The sequence below is a fragment of the Acinonyx jubatus genome, chromosome D3 (genome assembly GCF_027475565.1).
Source record: "Acinonyx jubatus isolate Ajub_Pintada_27869175 chromosome D3, VMU_Ajub_asm_v1.0, whole genome shotgun sequence".
NCBI classification, from domain to species: Eukaryota; Metazoa; Chordata; class Mammalia; order Carnivora; family Felidae; genus Acinonyx; species Acinonyx jubatus.
Window position 1 is genome coordinate 17,574,547 of NC_069392.1, and position 17,100 is coordinate 17,591,646.

At 40.9% G+C, this 17,100-nt stretch overlaps 1 protein-coding gene across 2 annotated transcripts in view; it reads right to left on the reverse strand.

Moving 5' to 3' along the window:
* Positions 1 to 17,100, reverse strand: part of CORO1C (coronin 1C) — a 75,908-nt gene that overhangs the window by 42,825 nt on the left and 15,983 nt on the right. The window contains exon 2 of one of the 2 annotated variants that reach the window (XM_027044023.2): positions 5,528 to 5,727. The exons of the other annotated variant lie outside the window; for it this stretch is intronic. Within the exon in view, the coding sequence (XP_026899824.1) occupies positions 5,528 to 5,722 (195 nt within the window). The 5' untranslated portion in view covers positions 5,723 to 5,727. The remainder of the gene's footprint in view (positions 1 to 5,527; positions 5,728 to 17,100) is intronic. 2 annotated transcript variants of the gene reach the window in all.

Sequence of the window (17,100 nt, forward strand, 5' to 3'; positions counted from 1 at the left end):
GGGAGGGTGGATGATGGGTATTGAGGAGGGCGCCTGTTGGGATGAGCACTGGGTGTTGTATGGAAACCAATTTGACAATAAATTTCATATGTAAAAAACATAATAATAAAATAAACATTTTTAAAAAATAAATAAAAAGAGCCTTTAAAAAAGCAAAAAAAAAAAAGGTACTGCTTTAGACTTCACTCAAGCTTAAAGAACAATGAACTCTTCATATATGTTCTGATAGTATTACTGGTAATACTTTTAGAAATAACCTTTACCTATAATAAGTTCATTGTAAAATATTTTGAAAAAATACAGGTAATTATAAAGTAAAAAGTAAAAATCACCTTCAGTCCCACCATCAATGTTAACATTCCTGACTCTTTCCCAAAACCAATAACATAATTTGAAGTTACACACAGGACAGTGACTATGACGTTCCAACACATTTTTTAGGTTATATGATAATATCGTGGAACACAGGATAACCAAATCTTGCCATATAATTTTCCCTTGACACTGTACAGAATCCCTCAATTATTCATTTAAGATTTATTGAAGAATGTTATATACCTGAATCTATCTACATATCTACATAAATATGTGGAAAGAGTGCCTAAAACTACCAAAAGGCCTTTTAGGTCGCTACTAGTAACTCATTTATTCACACATTGTGTGACCTAACATTATGAGTCAAGTGCTCTGCTATATTTGAAGAATACATGTATTAGTTATCAACCACTGCTTAGTAAGTTACCCTGAAACCTAGCTATTTAAAACAGTCAACATTTATTCTCTCATAGTTTGAGGGTTAGGAGTCCCAAAGCACCTTATTTCAGTGGTTCTGGTTCAGAGTTCTCATGAGTCAGTATGTCAGTCAGGGCTGCACGATCCACTTCCAAGACCACTCACTCACATGGTTGGTCAGCTGGTGTGGACTACGGGTAGGAGGTCCCATGACCCCTCCAGAGAACTGTTTAAGTGTCCTCGAAACATGGTGCTTCCCAAAGGGACAAAGTGGAAGCCAGTAAGTTTTCATGACCTAGTCTCAGAAGTCACATGCCATCAATTCTACCGTATCCCAGTGGTTACACGTTCAGCCCTATTTACTGTGTGTGTGTGGGGGGGGGGGGGGGGAATGGAGTTGGTGGGGGGGCCACAGGACACCACGAATACGAGGGCAGAATGACTAGAGGACATCCTATAGGTCCACCACAATGGATTAAGGCCAGATTCTGGACAACCTCTACCAAGGGGTACTGTACAAACAGCCATCCAGTTTGCATCCTCCATCCAAGTGACTGTCAAAGAGATCAAGAGGCTGTAATTATAATCATCCTCCCCTTATCTGTGAGGTGGCTAAGAAAATAATTCTAGTACAATGTGACGGTGCAGGCTGTGGTACTAGTGGCACAGACAAGCAGCTAAGGGAACCCAGAGGAGACCTTCCCCTGACTCTCAGTCAGAGAGAACACTTGAGTTGCATACTAGACAGTGAGAAGAGGTACTTAGGATACTGACCGAAATGAATCAAGATTTCTTCCTCAATCATTATGAAAGAAAAACACTCTAAAGCAACCCTTGTCAACCCAGGCTCTGTGAGAAAATTAAGTCCTGATGCTCTAAGGCAACACGTGTATGTGACGAATTAATTTCTCTCGTATGCATCTAGAAGGCATAGCATGTCCCATCCTTGAGAGAACCAAGAAAATATTTACTGAAATTATTTTCTGTTGGACTGAATTCTTTCACACAACCCTAGTTGATAAAGACTACAAAAGGAGTTGAAAAGATAGCTCAGAGACATAAATAAAGCAATGTCGCAAATATCCCCACACACAGTTCCTACAACAAATGGGAGAAACATCACTGTGTGTAAGAAGGTACCGCACAGCTATTCCAGAGAACCAGGAGAGGAGACAGTGACCCAAAAGGTTAACAGAGGCCTGGCCCCCACACCCAGCCCACCATGGCCCAGAGCTCAACTTCCTTAGAGGCAATTACCGGAAGGATGAAATTAGCCACCACCCCAAAAACCCCAAGTCGGAAGGGTCCAGGGAGGAAGGGAGAAAGCAATTAGGGGAGATAGGAGCCCTCCAATTTGCATCCTCCACTTAAGTGAACGTTAAGAGATCAAGAGCATATTAGTCTAACAGCTCCCCCCCCCCACCCTTGTTTTAAGTCAGGATTTAGATTCACTGTGATCTGAACTTTCAGTGTGTAGGTGCACGCACACACACGTACCGTCCCACAAACACCGGTGTTTTGAGCCACCACAGCTCACGACAGGGATGGGAATGCCCCATCCCGCATCACCAGTGCGGCTGCCCCACAACAGCAGAGGCTTGTTCATGCCCACGTGATACAGCACACGGGGAGCTGAAACCTGTATGCTCTTGATACAAGGCAGCTTGTGTAACCAGGCGGGGGGGGGGGGGGGGGGGGGCATCCCTACGGTCAAAACCACAAAGCCAACTTCTGTTCTGCAAGACTGCTATTATTCATCCTCTGAAAGACCAAATCCTAAGAAAATGTATTAAGCCACACCTTGCAAGTCATGACAGCACGGCATGCCACAGCTTGAGAGGAACATTACAAAAGAGATCCTGAACCATGCGTGCTAATCGAAATCACTCCACCTCCGGGCTGAGTACTTTCTGTAGTCCTCTAGCAGTGACCTCCTACAATCCCACTCTCCCTAATACAACCTTCTTAACAAAAACCTCAGAAATCATACACTTAAAATAAATATACATTCATTCCTAAGTTTGCCTCTTGCTATGTATGTGTTTTACTGTCTTTGTCTCCGCTACTCTTTCCATTTTAAGTCCCGCAAGACAGAGATCAGGATTTTCCCAGAATCTAACCACAAGCCTCACGAAGTAGCAATAATAAGCCCTATTTACTGCTGACACTAACCGGCTTTGAAGAGAAATTCATGGAAGGCCATGTTTTTTAACAGGAGCCTTCCTGAAAGAGTCACAATACATCTGAAGATCGATACGTGCATATTCAATATTAACATGCACAGAAAGCCCCAAAGCATCACCAAAACCAACCTGCCTGTCTATAGTCAGAAAGAAGGGGAGGGATGGACATTACTAGAAGTCTCTGAGATGGTCATTAAAAACCATGCCCGTCTCCTACAGTTCACGTTTAGAGTAATTCCAGACTATCAGCACGCACTGGAGCCCAGCACACACCCAGAGCATCGCTGCCTGCAATCTTGATTTCGGGTATCATTTTGTATTATATGTGAGAATTTGGTTTTTCTTTGCTTTAAACAAAAGCAGTACCTCGTTATAAAACTATCTCAAAGTTGTCAAGACACTGAAACTGCAGGAAGGACAGTGACATATCCATGTCCCAGTATAAGTCTGCGGTAGAGCCGGGACTGAACCACCCGGCTCCCCAGTTCCCAGACCCGCGCTCTCCCTCTATGCCACAGCGACTCTAAGGGCTAAATACAGACACTTTAGGACACAAAAATCCCACATGGTACATGTGAACCCATCGATTACAAAAGTCAGTAACTCCCAAGTACTGACCTCATTTCCAATGGCCAGGCTGTCACCTCCTCCAAAACAAATTAATCTTTGAGGAGCAGAGCCACCCAGACCGTATATTTGTCTGGGAAAAAGACCCTTGAGGCTCCTCCAAAAACTAACACTTCTTCCAAACACGGTAACTTATTCTATCTTAATTCCTACAAAACTGGGAAAGGAACAAAATACCAATGCAAGTGAAAACCAAATCCTAAGATCTAGTTAGCTTAGGAACCACAGGCAGGTCTCCCTTAAGTGGTATTAATGAAGCTCAAAGTTTCCCATGGTTTGTACAAGTAAAGACGGACTCACAGAGCCTTTTGTGGGTGAACTTGATGAGAACTGTCTCAACTCGGACAAAGATTAGCCATTCAAAAGTTATTTCGGGCTTCTCAATTAGCTTCTTCCATTTCTTTGAAGGAAAAAAACCAACCCAAACGTATCCCTCAGTCTACCAAAGGGGGAATAAAAACGCAAACTCCCAAACAGATGGCGGTGGTCCGGTACTGCTGGATCTCGGCTGACAAGCTGAGGTGTCCTCTCATCTGGCCACTGTCAAACCCGCCACACGCGACTGACCGTAAATTCAAACTCCCACTCTGGAATCGGGTAAGCAGTTATAATACTGTAACGTATTATTTGCCACAAAACAGCCATTTTCTCCACAGAAAGAAAAGTATTCAAGTAGAAAATTAAATTTCAACTTAATGAAAAGATTCTCCTTTAAAATATAATCACCAGCTCTGCCAATAAGGTAGGTACATTTGGAAAACACTTAACAAATTTGTTTCCAAAACGCATCCCTCTCCTATTTCTGTAGTGAGATGGTCCCATTGTGGACTATCGCATCAATCGGGCCACTGAAGTAAAAATCAGGTGTTAAAATGAGTCAGTCATGAGCATCTGAGAGAAAATAAAGTACAGGAGAATTGGAAATTTTCCCAGTGAGAGTTTTCCCAATGAAAAAACACCAAAATGTAATGGGAAACGATACTTTGACAGCAATTCACTTTACTGTAACCACTTTCAGAATCACACGGTCCATTATGAGATGTACCCCTAATACGCATGGCTGAGAGTCAGGGGGACCCAATGTTCTCAGCAGAGTGGAAACAGCTGTAACATGACCCAACACCTGCGTCCTCACCAGTACTGAGCCCTTATCACTAGAGCTCAGGACTCATCAAACTTATTTTCCTCCTAGAAGCCAACTACAAAATGACGCTTTGCAAGCTCTCTCTCTCTCTCAGCACCCCCTCCCTCCTTATCTGCAATGCTGTGATTTCCTGTTAAAGTAGTACTGAGTTTCATCTATAATATTCAAGAACAGTCAGAAATTCCCAAATCTCCTACCTCCTCCCCATATGGGAGAAGGCTCTCTGGAAGGAGAAAGTCAGGAGACCGGGAAGTGGGGTAAGGTTGAAGGTCACACGTAACAGCTTTCAGTAAAGACCCTTTATTTCTACCACTTATTTGCACTGCTTAGATTCTATGCTAAAACTCAGTCTTGTCCAGACTTGAAACCTGCACTGTTTGGGGACATTTTCTTAAGCTCTCATTCCACTTATCATTCAAAACACCAAAAAGTCTCAAAACTGATCACTCACTACACCGGAGGAGGAGGAGGAGGAAGATTAACTTACAAATTTCTGCTCCTCTTAAAAACTGCACTTTTAGGAAAAACTCCCGTGAGAAGAGGATTATTAACAAAATCATAAGATGCCTGTGCCTGCCCATGCTCACAGCATCATTATAATCTCTTATCCACAGCAGCCACACCCAGAACAGAGTTCACCATTCTGTTTAATGATTCTCTGTTAGAAAAAACTGTTGGGATCAGTAAAGTGTGTGGAACTGAGTGTCAATTACATCGGAGCCTAATGGTCTCCGCAAGCACACAAGTCTTAGTGAACTATCAATCGCCAAAGTCAATCTATGACAGAATAAATTGAGATTACCAGAGGGTGTCTCAGAGAATGGAAAGTCAGATTACTTACCTTGTGCAGAGGGAGCACAAGGAACGCCCCGCCCCCACTCGCTTCTATGATTATGGCAACAAATCGGGGATTGACAGCGCAAAAGGAACTATCCCAGGTCACTCGAGAAACCCGGATGTCATCGTAACACTGGTCATTTTTCACCGCTTGTCCAAATACATGCCGAAACTTGCTCTGTCGTACCACTCGCCTCATTGTGTCTGTAGAAGAGCAAAAATTATGTTAAAATCATGCACCTACCTGAAAGCTTTATTTTTACAAATGAGAAATTCCGAGAAAAAAAAACAAAGCGAACGAAAGAAAGGAAGAAAGAAATCAGAATGATATGGCATTTTGTCTGCTCTCCTAAAAAGTAGCCAAATGGCAAATACAAATTTCCTTCAGCAGCACATACCCAGAGAAAACTGCAAAATGCGTCAGGGAAAGAACTACAAAGAAATGAAAAATTCCTAATTCAAGATCCAGAAACAGCTCATCAGTTTTAATTTCAGGACAAAGATCAAGGCAAAGAACGAAGGAAAATTAGCCTTTCAGGGTTGGGTGGGAATTGAAAGATAATTCACTCCAACCCTCCCCATTTATAGAAAAGGAAACTCCAGAGTGAAGTTACGTGGTGAATTTGAAGCTAAAGAAAAACCTCCAAAAGTTATGACGCTGTGGTTTTTTCCTCAGTCTGCCAAGGTAATTTTTCAGATTTTGAGCATTTTCCCCAGACATCAGCACTCCGCTGAGAGCCGTGCCTGCTTACGAGTGTTTCTACAAGACCAGCTATGTGTGGTGGCAAATTCAAGAGACGTAAGCAACCATCCTGGTCTTCAAGAGCCTTCCAATGTAGGAATAATAATCAGAGCAACTTACAACAGAACTCCTGGTGCCAAGTGCCAACAGGACTGTGACTAACACAGCAGACGGGTCAAAAGCCAGGTCTCAGAAAAGAGAAGCAAAGATTTAAATATAAAGTAGTGTAATGAAAGTGCTATTTAGGATGGCAGTAGCATATTAGACGAGGAGAAGCTACAGGCAGTAAACCAGGCCTGAGAAAGATCTGAGACGATCATGGCAGTAGGAGTCAGAGGAAAAGAATAATTCAGGGAGGGGAAACAAAACCAGGTTGGGTTTTCACGTCATTTCACCATAGCCATTTCACCACAGCCATTTCCCAAGTAACCAGGGGACCTGGGAAAGGGGAAGTGACACTGAGCTGGTGTTTCTGGGCTTCCTCAAGGGTCACTTCGGACTCCAAATTCCATCAGGTGTCCCAGAGACATGTGCACTGAAAGCTGCTTTATCACCAGGCCTCACCTGATCAAAGTTTCCTAGACTGCACCCAATATAATTTTCCTGTCTTGCTAATGCAAGACATTCTGTTCCTATTGGCTAGGATAGAAGGAGCCTGGAGAAAACATAAGAGGAAATGGAACATGGTCAAACCTGACAAGTCAGCTGAAAACCAGTACTCCTGACTGCTATGCACAGGGGAAGGTTAACACCTGTCCACTCGTGCCAAATGGGACACATGGTGGGCTGTTGCTAATTCCTTCCCTCTGACAACTCCCTTCCTCATGGCTCTGGGCCCACTGCTAAATGCAGAGGGAGATCATTTATATTTGCCAGAAACTCCTTCTACCCTTCCAAGGCATGTGTAAAAGTGGACTCTTTCCAAGCCTAGGGCATGTGGCTGGGCTGAGGCAACAAACGCTTGGCAGGCAGCTGAGCACCCGTGTTCCTCAGCCCAGCTGTTGCCAGACCTTTCCAGCTGACGACCAGGACCATATATTTAGAGTATTTGGTAGAGGAGATGGCAACTTATTCGCTTCCACTTGGCCAGAGTCTGTCATTTGTGAAACAGTATGAGTAGTTCTCAAGCATGAATAGATAAGACAGCTTCTATGAGGTGGTGAAACCCACAAGAAAATCACATCCATACAAAAGTCAAGGTACAGCCAGCTGGTCTCAGGATCCACTTCCCTATACAACCATCTGTATAAGTTAGCAAAAGCTGGAATCTTCCCCACTATCTTCCAGCAAGTGTTTCGAAAGTAAGTTTACAGAAAAGAAAGGACTGTACCGTTAGCATATGTCAAAGAGGTATCGTTCATATACATATAAAGTTTTTACAAATTCAGAACATGAAAACCCCAACAGAAAAATTTACAAAGGACATGAAGAGGTAATTTACAAAAGAAATACAAATTGCATTTATCTCCACTCCTTCCTGAAATCCTAATAAAATTCTGTAAAGGAATAAAAGTAGGTGTAAACACCAAAGGCAAGAAAAAGGACACTGGAAAGCCTACAAAAAAGCAAACGTGGAGGCACCTGGCTGGCTCATTCGGTGGAGCGTGCGACTCTTGATCTCAGGGTTGTGAAAATTCGAGCCCCGTGGTGGGTATAGAGATTACTTAAAAAAAATAAATCTTAGGGCGCCTGGAGGGCTCAGTCGGTTAAGCGTCCGACTTTGGCTCAGGTCACGACCTTGTGATCTGTGAGTTCGAGCCCCGTGTCGGGCTCTGTGCTGACAGCTCAGAGCCTGGAGCCTGCTTCATATTCTGTCTCCTTCTCTCTCTGCCCCTCCCCCACTTGTGCTCTCTTTCTGCCAGCAAAATAAATAAACGTTAAAAGTTATTTTTTTAAAGTTCATTTATTTATTTTGAGAGAGAGAGCATGTGTATGGGGGGAGGAACAGAGAGAGAGAGAGGGAGAGAGAGAATCCCAAGCAGGCTCTACGATGTCAGCACAGAGCCTGACACAGCGCTCAGTCCCATGAACCATGAGACCATGACCTGAGCTGAAATCAGCAGTCAGACACTTAACCCACTGAGCCACCCAGGAGCCCCTAAAAAAAAAAAATGTGACTGTGAAATCTAGGAAGACAGAAAGCTATCATGCATGTGTAATGGACTTAAGCATGAATGTTCTCTACTCAGCTGAGTGCCTCAGCGGGAGAATCTCACCAAAACGATGCCTGCCAAGGCCCACTGTGAAAACGCAGAGCACTCAGAAGGAAACTTGTACACCTCTAAAGACAGGGATGTGGGATACGGCTGTGGAAAAAGTTGACTGAAAGTCTAAAATTAAGAGCAGCTAGACACCCTCCTCCAGCGCTGCACTACCAGGGGACTGCCCCACACCAGCCTCGGCACAAGCCAGGCTGCGGGCCCTGGACACGACAACGCCCAGCACAGGTGTGAGCACAGGTGTGAGCGGTGCGACCGACAACCTGGTTCTGTGGAGTGGAGCCTCCAGCCCTTGTTCCGGGGACTCCCAGGCCCAGACGCCACCCACTCTGCTCTGCAGGAGACCAAATCTAACCTCCCTCCGTGAGTTCCACCACTCAACCAGCCCCGCCACCCACACAAGGCATCAGGTCAGCTTTTTGTGCCTCCTTTGAAATGTGAATGGACGTCTGAGGCCTTCCTCAAGGCCTTTAACTTAAAAAAGAGAGACCCGTTTTTCGTCTTTACTCAAATAGGCTAGATACCATCTAATCTCACTAACAATATGAATATTATATAAGCACGTAAAGTGCTTTGGATGTACTCGTTGAAAAATATTATGCGACTCTGCTGGGTGACTGACATACTAAAATACCCTTAAAAGTCATTTCTGTATTACACGTAGTGACAACTTATTTTCATCCTAACCACGTGAAGTCAGAACAGAGCAGAGCGCTGGCTACACAGCAGAGCAGTGAGAAAAGACCGCGCTTCACGGCACAGTGCTGACTGAGCCCCGCATGTTCAAGTGGAACTTGAAGGGTAGTGTGCACCCATTCAGATCCAAGGTCGGACCTGATCTGGGCTCAGCTGTCCACATGTGGCACAGCTGCTTTTGCTGCACACAACAGAGGAAAGCAATTACGATGGCAGGCCCCAGAGTCAGACAGCCTTGTGAGTGAGAAGCACAGCTGTACCATTTACTTTCTGGCCCAGGTTCAGTAGGGCAAGTCACTGAATCTCCTTAGGTGTCAGATTCTCTATGTGAAAATGGGTATGAGATACATAAAACTGAAGTTATTACTAAATGAGCACTTGGTGTTGGGATTGTAGCAGAAGATTAACACGTTAAAGCACCTCGTATGGTTAGAGACACCTAACTAATTATGCAATAAATGTCAGCTATTGTTATCATCCTAGAACTTGACATAAAGTAATTTGGATTAAGATCCCAGTTTTCCCACTTACTAGCAAATTACTTAATTTGCCTCTCTGAGCTTCAGCTTCCTCTTCTATACAACGAAGGAACTGGTACTTGTAAGAGTTAAAAACAACATCTGACAAACCCAGGTCCAGATAGATGATTTCACCGCCAAAGCCTATCAAACATCTAAAGAATTAACACCAATTCTTCACAAATTCTTCCAAATAACAGAAGAGGAGGAAACACTTCCAAACTAATTTTAAGAGGCAGGTATTACTCTAATACCAAAATCAAAGACATCACAAGAAAACTACACCAATATGTCTTATGAATAGAGGCACAAAAATCCTCACCAAAATACTAGCAGACCAAATCTAGCAACCTATAAAAAGGATTATACACCATGACCAAGTGGGACTTGTCCCAGGAGTGCAAAGTCAGGTCAACATCTGAAAATCAATTAGGGTAACATATATCAATCGAATAAAAACAAAACTTGTACAATCATCTCACGCAGATAAAGTACTTGACAAAATCCAACACTTTCATGATAAAAACACTCAAGAAACTAGGAATACAAGGAAACTTCCTCAAACTGATTAAAACAAAACAGAAACCCCACAGCTAGCACAATCCTCAATGATGAAAGAGGCTTTCTCTCTTGGTCTCCAAGATCGAGAAGCAGATAAGGATGTCTGCTCTTGCCACTTTTATTCAGCAATGTGCTACAGGTTCTAGCCAGGGCAATTAGACAAGAAAAAGAAAGAAAAGGCATTCAAACTGAAAAGGAAGAAGTCAAACTATCTCTGAACATAGATGACATGATCTTACAACCCTAAGAAATCCACTAAAAAACTATGAGAATTAATAAGTTCAGCAAGGTTGCAGGATAAGAGATCAATACACAAAAATCAATTGTATTTCTATATAACTTTTTTTTTTAATTTTTTTTAACGTTTATTTATTTTTGAGACAGAGAGAGACAGAGCATGAACGGGGGAGGGTCAGAGGGAGACACAGAATCTGAAACAGGCTCCAGGCTCTGAGCTTGTCAGCACAGAGCCCGACGCGGGGCTCGAACTCACGGACCGCGAGATCATGACTTGAGCCGAAGTTGGCCGCTTAACCGACTGAGCCACCTAGGCGTCCCTATATAACTCTTGATAAACCATCTGAAAATGAAATTAAGAACACAATTCCATTCACAGTAGTATCAGAAAGAATACAAAACTTGGGAATAAACCCAACCAAGAAGGTGAAAGAAAGACTTGTACACTGAAAACTACAAGAAGACACTGCTGAAAGAAATTAAAGAAGACCACAATTAAATGGAAAGATATTCAGTGTTGATGGATCAGAAGGCTTAACATTAAGATAGCAATATTCCGGGGCACCTGGCTGGCTCAACTGGTAGAGCATGTGACACTGGATCTCAGGGTCGTTATTTCAAGCCCCACAGTGGGTATGGAGCGTCCTTAAAAAAAAAAAAAAAAAAAAAGACAGCAATACTCCCCAAGCTGATCTACAAGTTTACAGCAATCCCTTTCAGAATCTTAGCTGACTTCATAGAAATTAATAAACAGATTCCAAAATTCATACGGAACTGCAAAGGAAACCCCCCAAAAACAAAACCACCTTGAAAAAGAAGAACAAAATTAGGAAGATCGTATTTTTTTATTGCAAAACTTACTACAAAGCAATGAAAATCAAGACAAGGATGAACATACAGATCAATGGAACAAAATTCAAAGTCTAGAAATAAATTCATACATCTTTGGTCAAATGATTTTCAACGAGAGTGCCAAAACCATTCAATGGGGGAAAAATTGCCTTTTTAACAAAAGATGCTGGGACCACTGGATAGCCACATACAAAAGAAGCCTGACCCTAACCCACACTATATAAGATAACTAACTCAAAATGGGTAAAGATATAACCCATAAGAGAATTAAAACTATGAAACTTTTAGAAAGAAACATAGAAGTAAATCTTCATGACCTTGGATCTGACAAGGGATTCTTAGACATGACACCACCAAAAGTACAAGCAACAAAATAAAAAGTAGATAAACTGGATCTTATCAAAATTAAAAACCTTTGGCTTCAAAAGATACCATCAAGAAAGGAAAGAGACAACCCATCAGAATGGGAGATTTCTGCAAATCATGTATCTGATAAGGCCTCTGTATCTAGAATATATAAAGAATTCCTACAATTCAGTAAGACACATAATCCAATTTAAAAGGGGGCAAATAACTTGAATAGATATTTTTCCAAAGAAGGTACACAAATGTCCAATAAGCACATGAAAAGATGCTGGACATCATTAGTCACTGGGGAAACGTAAATCAAAACCACGAAGAAATACCACTTCATGCCCATTAAGATGGCTAGAATCAAAAAGTCAGAGAATAACTTGACAAGGATGAAGTGTTGATGTTGACAAGGATGCAGAGAAGTCAGAACACTCATACACTGCTAGCAGGAATGTAAGATGGTGCTGTTGTTCTGGAAAGCAGTCTGGCAGTTCTTGAAATGATTAAACAGTGACCATATGACCCAGAAATCCACTCCTAGAAATACACCCCGAAGAATTAAAAAGAAGTATTCAAACAAATATTTGTACATGAATGTTCTTAGCAGCTTATTTCACAACAGCCAAAGGGTGGAAACCACCCACTGGTTGCATATCCATCAGACGAATGGGAAAACAAAATGTGATATACTCATACAATGAAATATTATTTGGCAATAAAAAGGAATGAAGTAGTAATACACGCTACAACTTGGATGAACCTTGAAAATATTATGCTGAGTAAAAAAGGCCGATCATAAAAGTCTACATATTATGATTCCATTCACATGAAAGTCCAGAATAGGCAAATTTACAGCTATAGAAAGTAAATCAGTGGTTGCTGGGGAATGGGGGGGTGGGGGGGGGCTGACAACAGGAGAATAAAAGGTTACAGTTAACAAGTATAGGGTTTCATTCTGAGGCGATGAAATGTTCTAAAATTGACTGTGGTGATAGTTGCACATATTTGTAAATATGTTTACTAAAAACAATTGAGCTGTATGCTCTAAATGGGTGAACTGTATGGTATGTGAATTACAGGTGACCCCTGAACAACATGGGTTCAAACTGCACAGGTCCACTTGCAGATGTTTTTCAATAAACACTGTACAGGACCGTAAATGTATTTTCTCTTCCTTAAATTTTTCTTAACCCTTTCTTTTCTCTAGCTTACTCTATTATAAGAATACAGTATATAATACATGTAATACAAAATATGTGCTAATCCACTGTATATGTTATCGGTACAGCTCTCAGTCAACAGTAGGCTGTTAGTAAAGTTTTGGGGGAGTCAAAAGTCATGTACAGATTTTTAAGTTTATTTATTTGGGGGGTGGGGGGAGAGAAGATATGAGTGGGGGAGGGGTAGAGGGAAAGGGAAAGAGAATCCCAAGCAGGCTCACAGAGCCCGATGCGGGGCTCGATCTCACGAACTGAGAGATCATGACCTGAGCTGAAATCAAGAGTCAGACGCTTAACAGACTGAGCCACCTGGATGCCCCAAAAGTTACTGTGAGTTTTGACTGCACAGGGGGTCAGTTTCCCTAACCTCTATGTTGTTCAAGGGTCAACAGTATATTTCAACAAACCGGTTTTTTAAAATGTCTGCAAAGTACCTAGTACAGAATCTGAAGCATAGTAAACACTATCCAATCAATGTCAGCAATTATTATTTAAGAGCTCCCTAATAGGTTTCTCTACCTGAAGAGAAAAGATCCAAATCAATTCCCTACGGATTATGGGCCAAGAGTATAATTTTCACATAAGAGAACTAGCATCAGTTTATCAAGAACCCTTCACAAAATTTATGTTCTCCTACCTCAGCATGGTATTTACTACACTTCAATTTTCCCCTTAAAGGAAAAAATATGATCTATCTCAAACAGAAAAACCCTCCTCTCAAGAGAAGCTGCTTGCATTATGAAATGGCATTAGTGTTTGACTGTTCTTGTTTTTTTTTACGTGCTCAGCCATAAATTTCCAAATTGAAATGTATTATCCAACCTTAGTTCTTTTATTAAATAATCTTGTCCCAAATTATAGAACTGAAGTGTCCCCCAATACTAAGGTACTTTATAAAGAAATCTAATGCTCAATTATAGTAAAAAGAGTAAATGAAAAATCCTGAACTAATACAACAGACACAAAGTCCAAAGAAATACTAGGTATAATTTTAAATGTCTTGTCAGAGTTGACCCCTGGAGAAGTCACCTGTTCATTAAGTCTCTCGAGTACAAATTCTTAAAAATGCGTAGGGCTCTTTCTTTGCAACTGTAGGACTGTCACAGCAGTGGAGAAGATGTAGCAGTAAGTCATTCATTAAGCAAATCAAAGAATTGTTCACAAATTTCAAAATAAATTGACTTTAGATGTGAGAAAAAGCAACGTGGTTTTTAATTTCCACCAAGTGTAAAATTACAAACCTTATCTAAGGCTTTATAATATGAAAGTTTATCATTCTACCCATATTTCTAATAAGACTGGGACTATCCTAAAATGGTTTTCATTATAAAAAAAACTGAGGTCCTTGAAAGATAATGTGAGAACAGGCTGAGAGCATAGGCTCAACTATGAAATGTCCTCTCTGGGGTTTAGCTGAAACTCTACTTTAGAAACATGGGCAGTCATCTCCTCTGCCCAAATCCCCAGGTAATACTGAACGCCAGAAAAAAGGATTAAGAGTTAGGTCTTGACTGTCCAGAGATTATCATAATAAATTTATTTTTTTAAAGTTCTTTACCTTTTCTGTGGTCACCATGCTGTAAATTACAGCCCCAAGACTTATGTATCTGAACATTCAAAGTCTGTACCTTTTGATCGCCTTCACACATTTCATCCACCTCACTCCCCCCACTTCTGGCAATCACTGTTCTGTTTCTATGAGTTCTGTTTTGGCTTTTTTAAAAAACGTAAGTGATATCATGCAGTACTTGTCTTCGTCTGACTTATTTCACTTAGCATAATGCCCTCTAGATCCATCCATGTTGCCACAGATGGTATAATTTCCTTCTTTTTTATGGCTGAATAATATTCTAACATATATATTCTATATACCTACATATACATTTATATCTATACATATGCAATACATACACACGTACCACATTTTCTTTATCGATTCATCTGTTGATTGCACAGATTGTTTCCAAATCTTGGCTATTGTAAATAATGCTACAATGAACGTGGGAGTGCATATATACCTTTTCAAGATAAAGATTTCATTTCCTTTGGATAAATACCCAGGAGTGGAATTGCCAGGCCATAAGGTAATTCTACTTTTAATTTTTTGAGGAACTTCCGTAATGGATGCACAGATTTACATTCCATTTTCTTTCCATAATGGCTGCACAAATTTATATTTCCACAAAGATTTCTAAACAGTAGATAATATACTTCTGTTTTCGCTTCAAATACAAATCTAAAAGCTGACTACTGACATTCACAATACCTAACAGTTCATCTACGGAAACAAAAAAACAATTAAAATTTTCTTCACAGGTTGGGTGATCATCTTAACCAAGAACAAGCTGTTAAAAATAAGGTCTATCTCTATGGGTTAAGGACTTATTTTATTTTTTAAAGATTTTATTTTTACGTAATCTGTATACCCAATGTGGGGTGTGAACTCACAATTCCAAGATCAAGAGTCACATGCTCTACCAAATGAGCCAGCCAGGCACCCCAGATAAGTTGTCAGAGGGGAGTTTGCTAAAAATCACTCTCAGAATAAAACTTCCATCTTACAGTCAGTTGATAATCCCCAACCTCGAGGAGAGTGTAAGAAGTCTTATGGTGCTGCCAGGTTATACATAGAAAATTTATTTCATAGGTCATACAAGAAATGTGTTGGATGTGAGGAGGAAAAAATGTAGACAAGACAGGGTGTTTATACTGTAATGGTACCAAATAAAATACACTCAAAACACCTGAGTAAATGTTACTACATTTTCTCTATTCTCTGTCTACTTCCATCAATCTCATAAAAAAATGACCACAATTTTGACATTTTCCTGTTTATTGAGAAGTTATCTGTTTAAAGATTCCAGCAGATGTATTTCTACGGTTCATATAAAAGGAAACACATCCTGCTAGGAACACATACAGGAAAACCCCTACTAGTAGCAAAATCCTGCCCAGCACATTTGCTGAGACTGTTCCAGAGCATCAATTACTCAAGGGCTCACAAAATGTTCCCCAGCCAGCAGCAACCACAGGAAGACTCCAGAATGTCCCAACAGGGAAAGAACATGTTCCCTCTAAGTTGTTGCTTTTATGGCAGGCACTTTTTAATGTGGGAGAAATAGGATGCATTATTTAATAGAAAATGCCAAGTGAGACAGCGGATGAGGAAACAAATGTCTGAAAACCAGCTATTTAAATGGCAATACCAACAGTTAAAATTGCTTTTAAGAAGCTGGAAATGGAACATGTAAGCCTACGTGAAATACACATTTAAAGAGAGCAGACACCCAAAGCAAATATGGGAGGTGCTCTGATTAAATACAAAAATTCAACATTCATCAATTCTGGATAGGAGATGGCTCAGCTCTTTTGAATTTTCTTAAACAAAATCTCCAAGTGACATTCGAATTCATCCAACAAATAATTCTCATTGCATCCAGTCCCTTAATTAACAGATTCATATGTGACACGCTCCAAGAAAAAAATATATGTAATTTGCCTCCTTTAATAGAAGCTGTTTTAACAAGGAAGAAATTCTAGGACCACATGCAACGTTTCTTACAAAGCACAACAGACCTCACACACAGCAGCTATGGCTAAAAGAGATCTGGACTCCACTAATGACAATGAGGTGCTGGAAAGAATGGTTTTTTTCTAGAAAAACTGCTGACCATTTATGACAACTGACTGCAAGCATGGAACAGCCTTGATGTTGGTTCAATCTGTCATGACATGGAGAACAGTAAGAACAAAGCAGGAAAATTCATCCTCATTACAGCCTCCCAAATAGTTCTATCCCATCATCGTTATCCATCCAGGTCATAGGCAAAATGCCAAGTAATCAGGCATCAATTATAAAGGCACTTTGTTTTGATTCAATAACCCATTATCATTTTAGTTTTTAAATGTTTCCAGGAACAACAACAACCAAAACAAACAAACAAACAAATAAATAAAAAACACCCCACAAGTAAGATCCACCAAGAAGCATCCAGGCTCAGTCCTCACAGAAGCCTGGAGTGGAAAAGGCTCCAAAGCTCATCAATTCCAGGCCCTTCATTTTCAGTGCGGAAACATTATGTGACTTGTCCAAAGATAAAAGACTTCTGGAGAGACACAATGACCTTGCACCACAAAGTACAGGGCAGTTCAACTTTCCGTCCCCTGAACTTTCATAC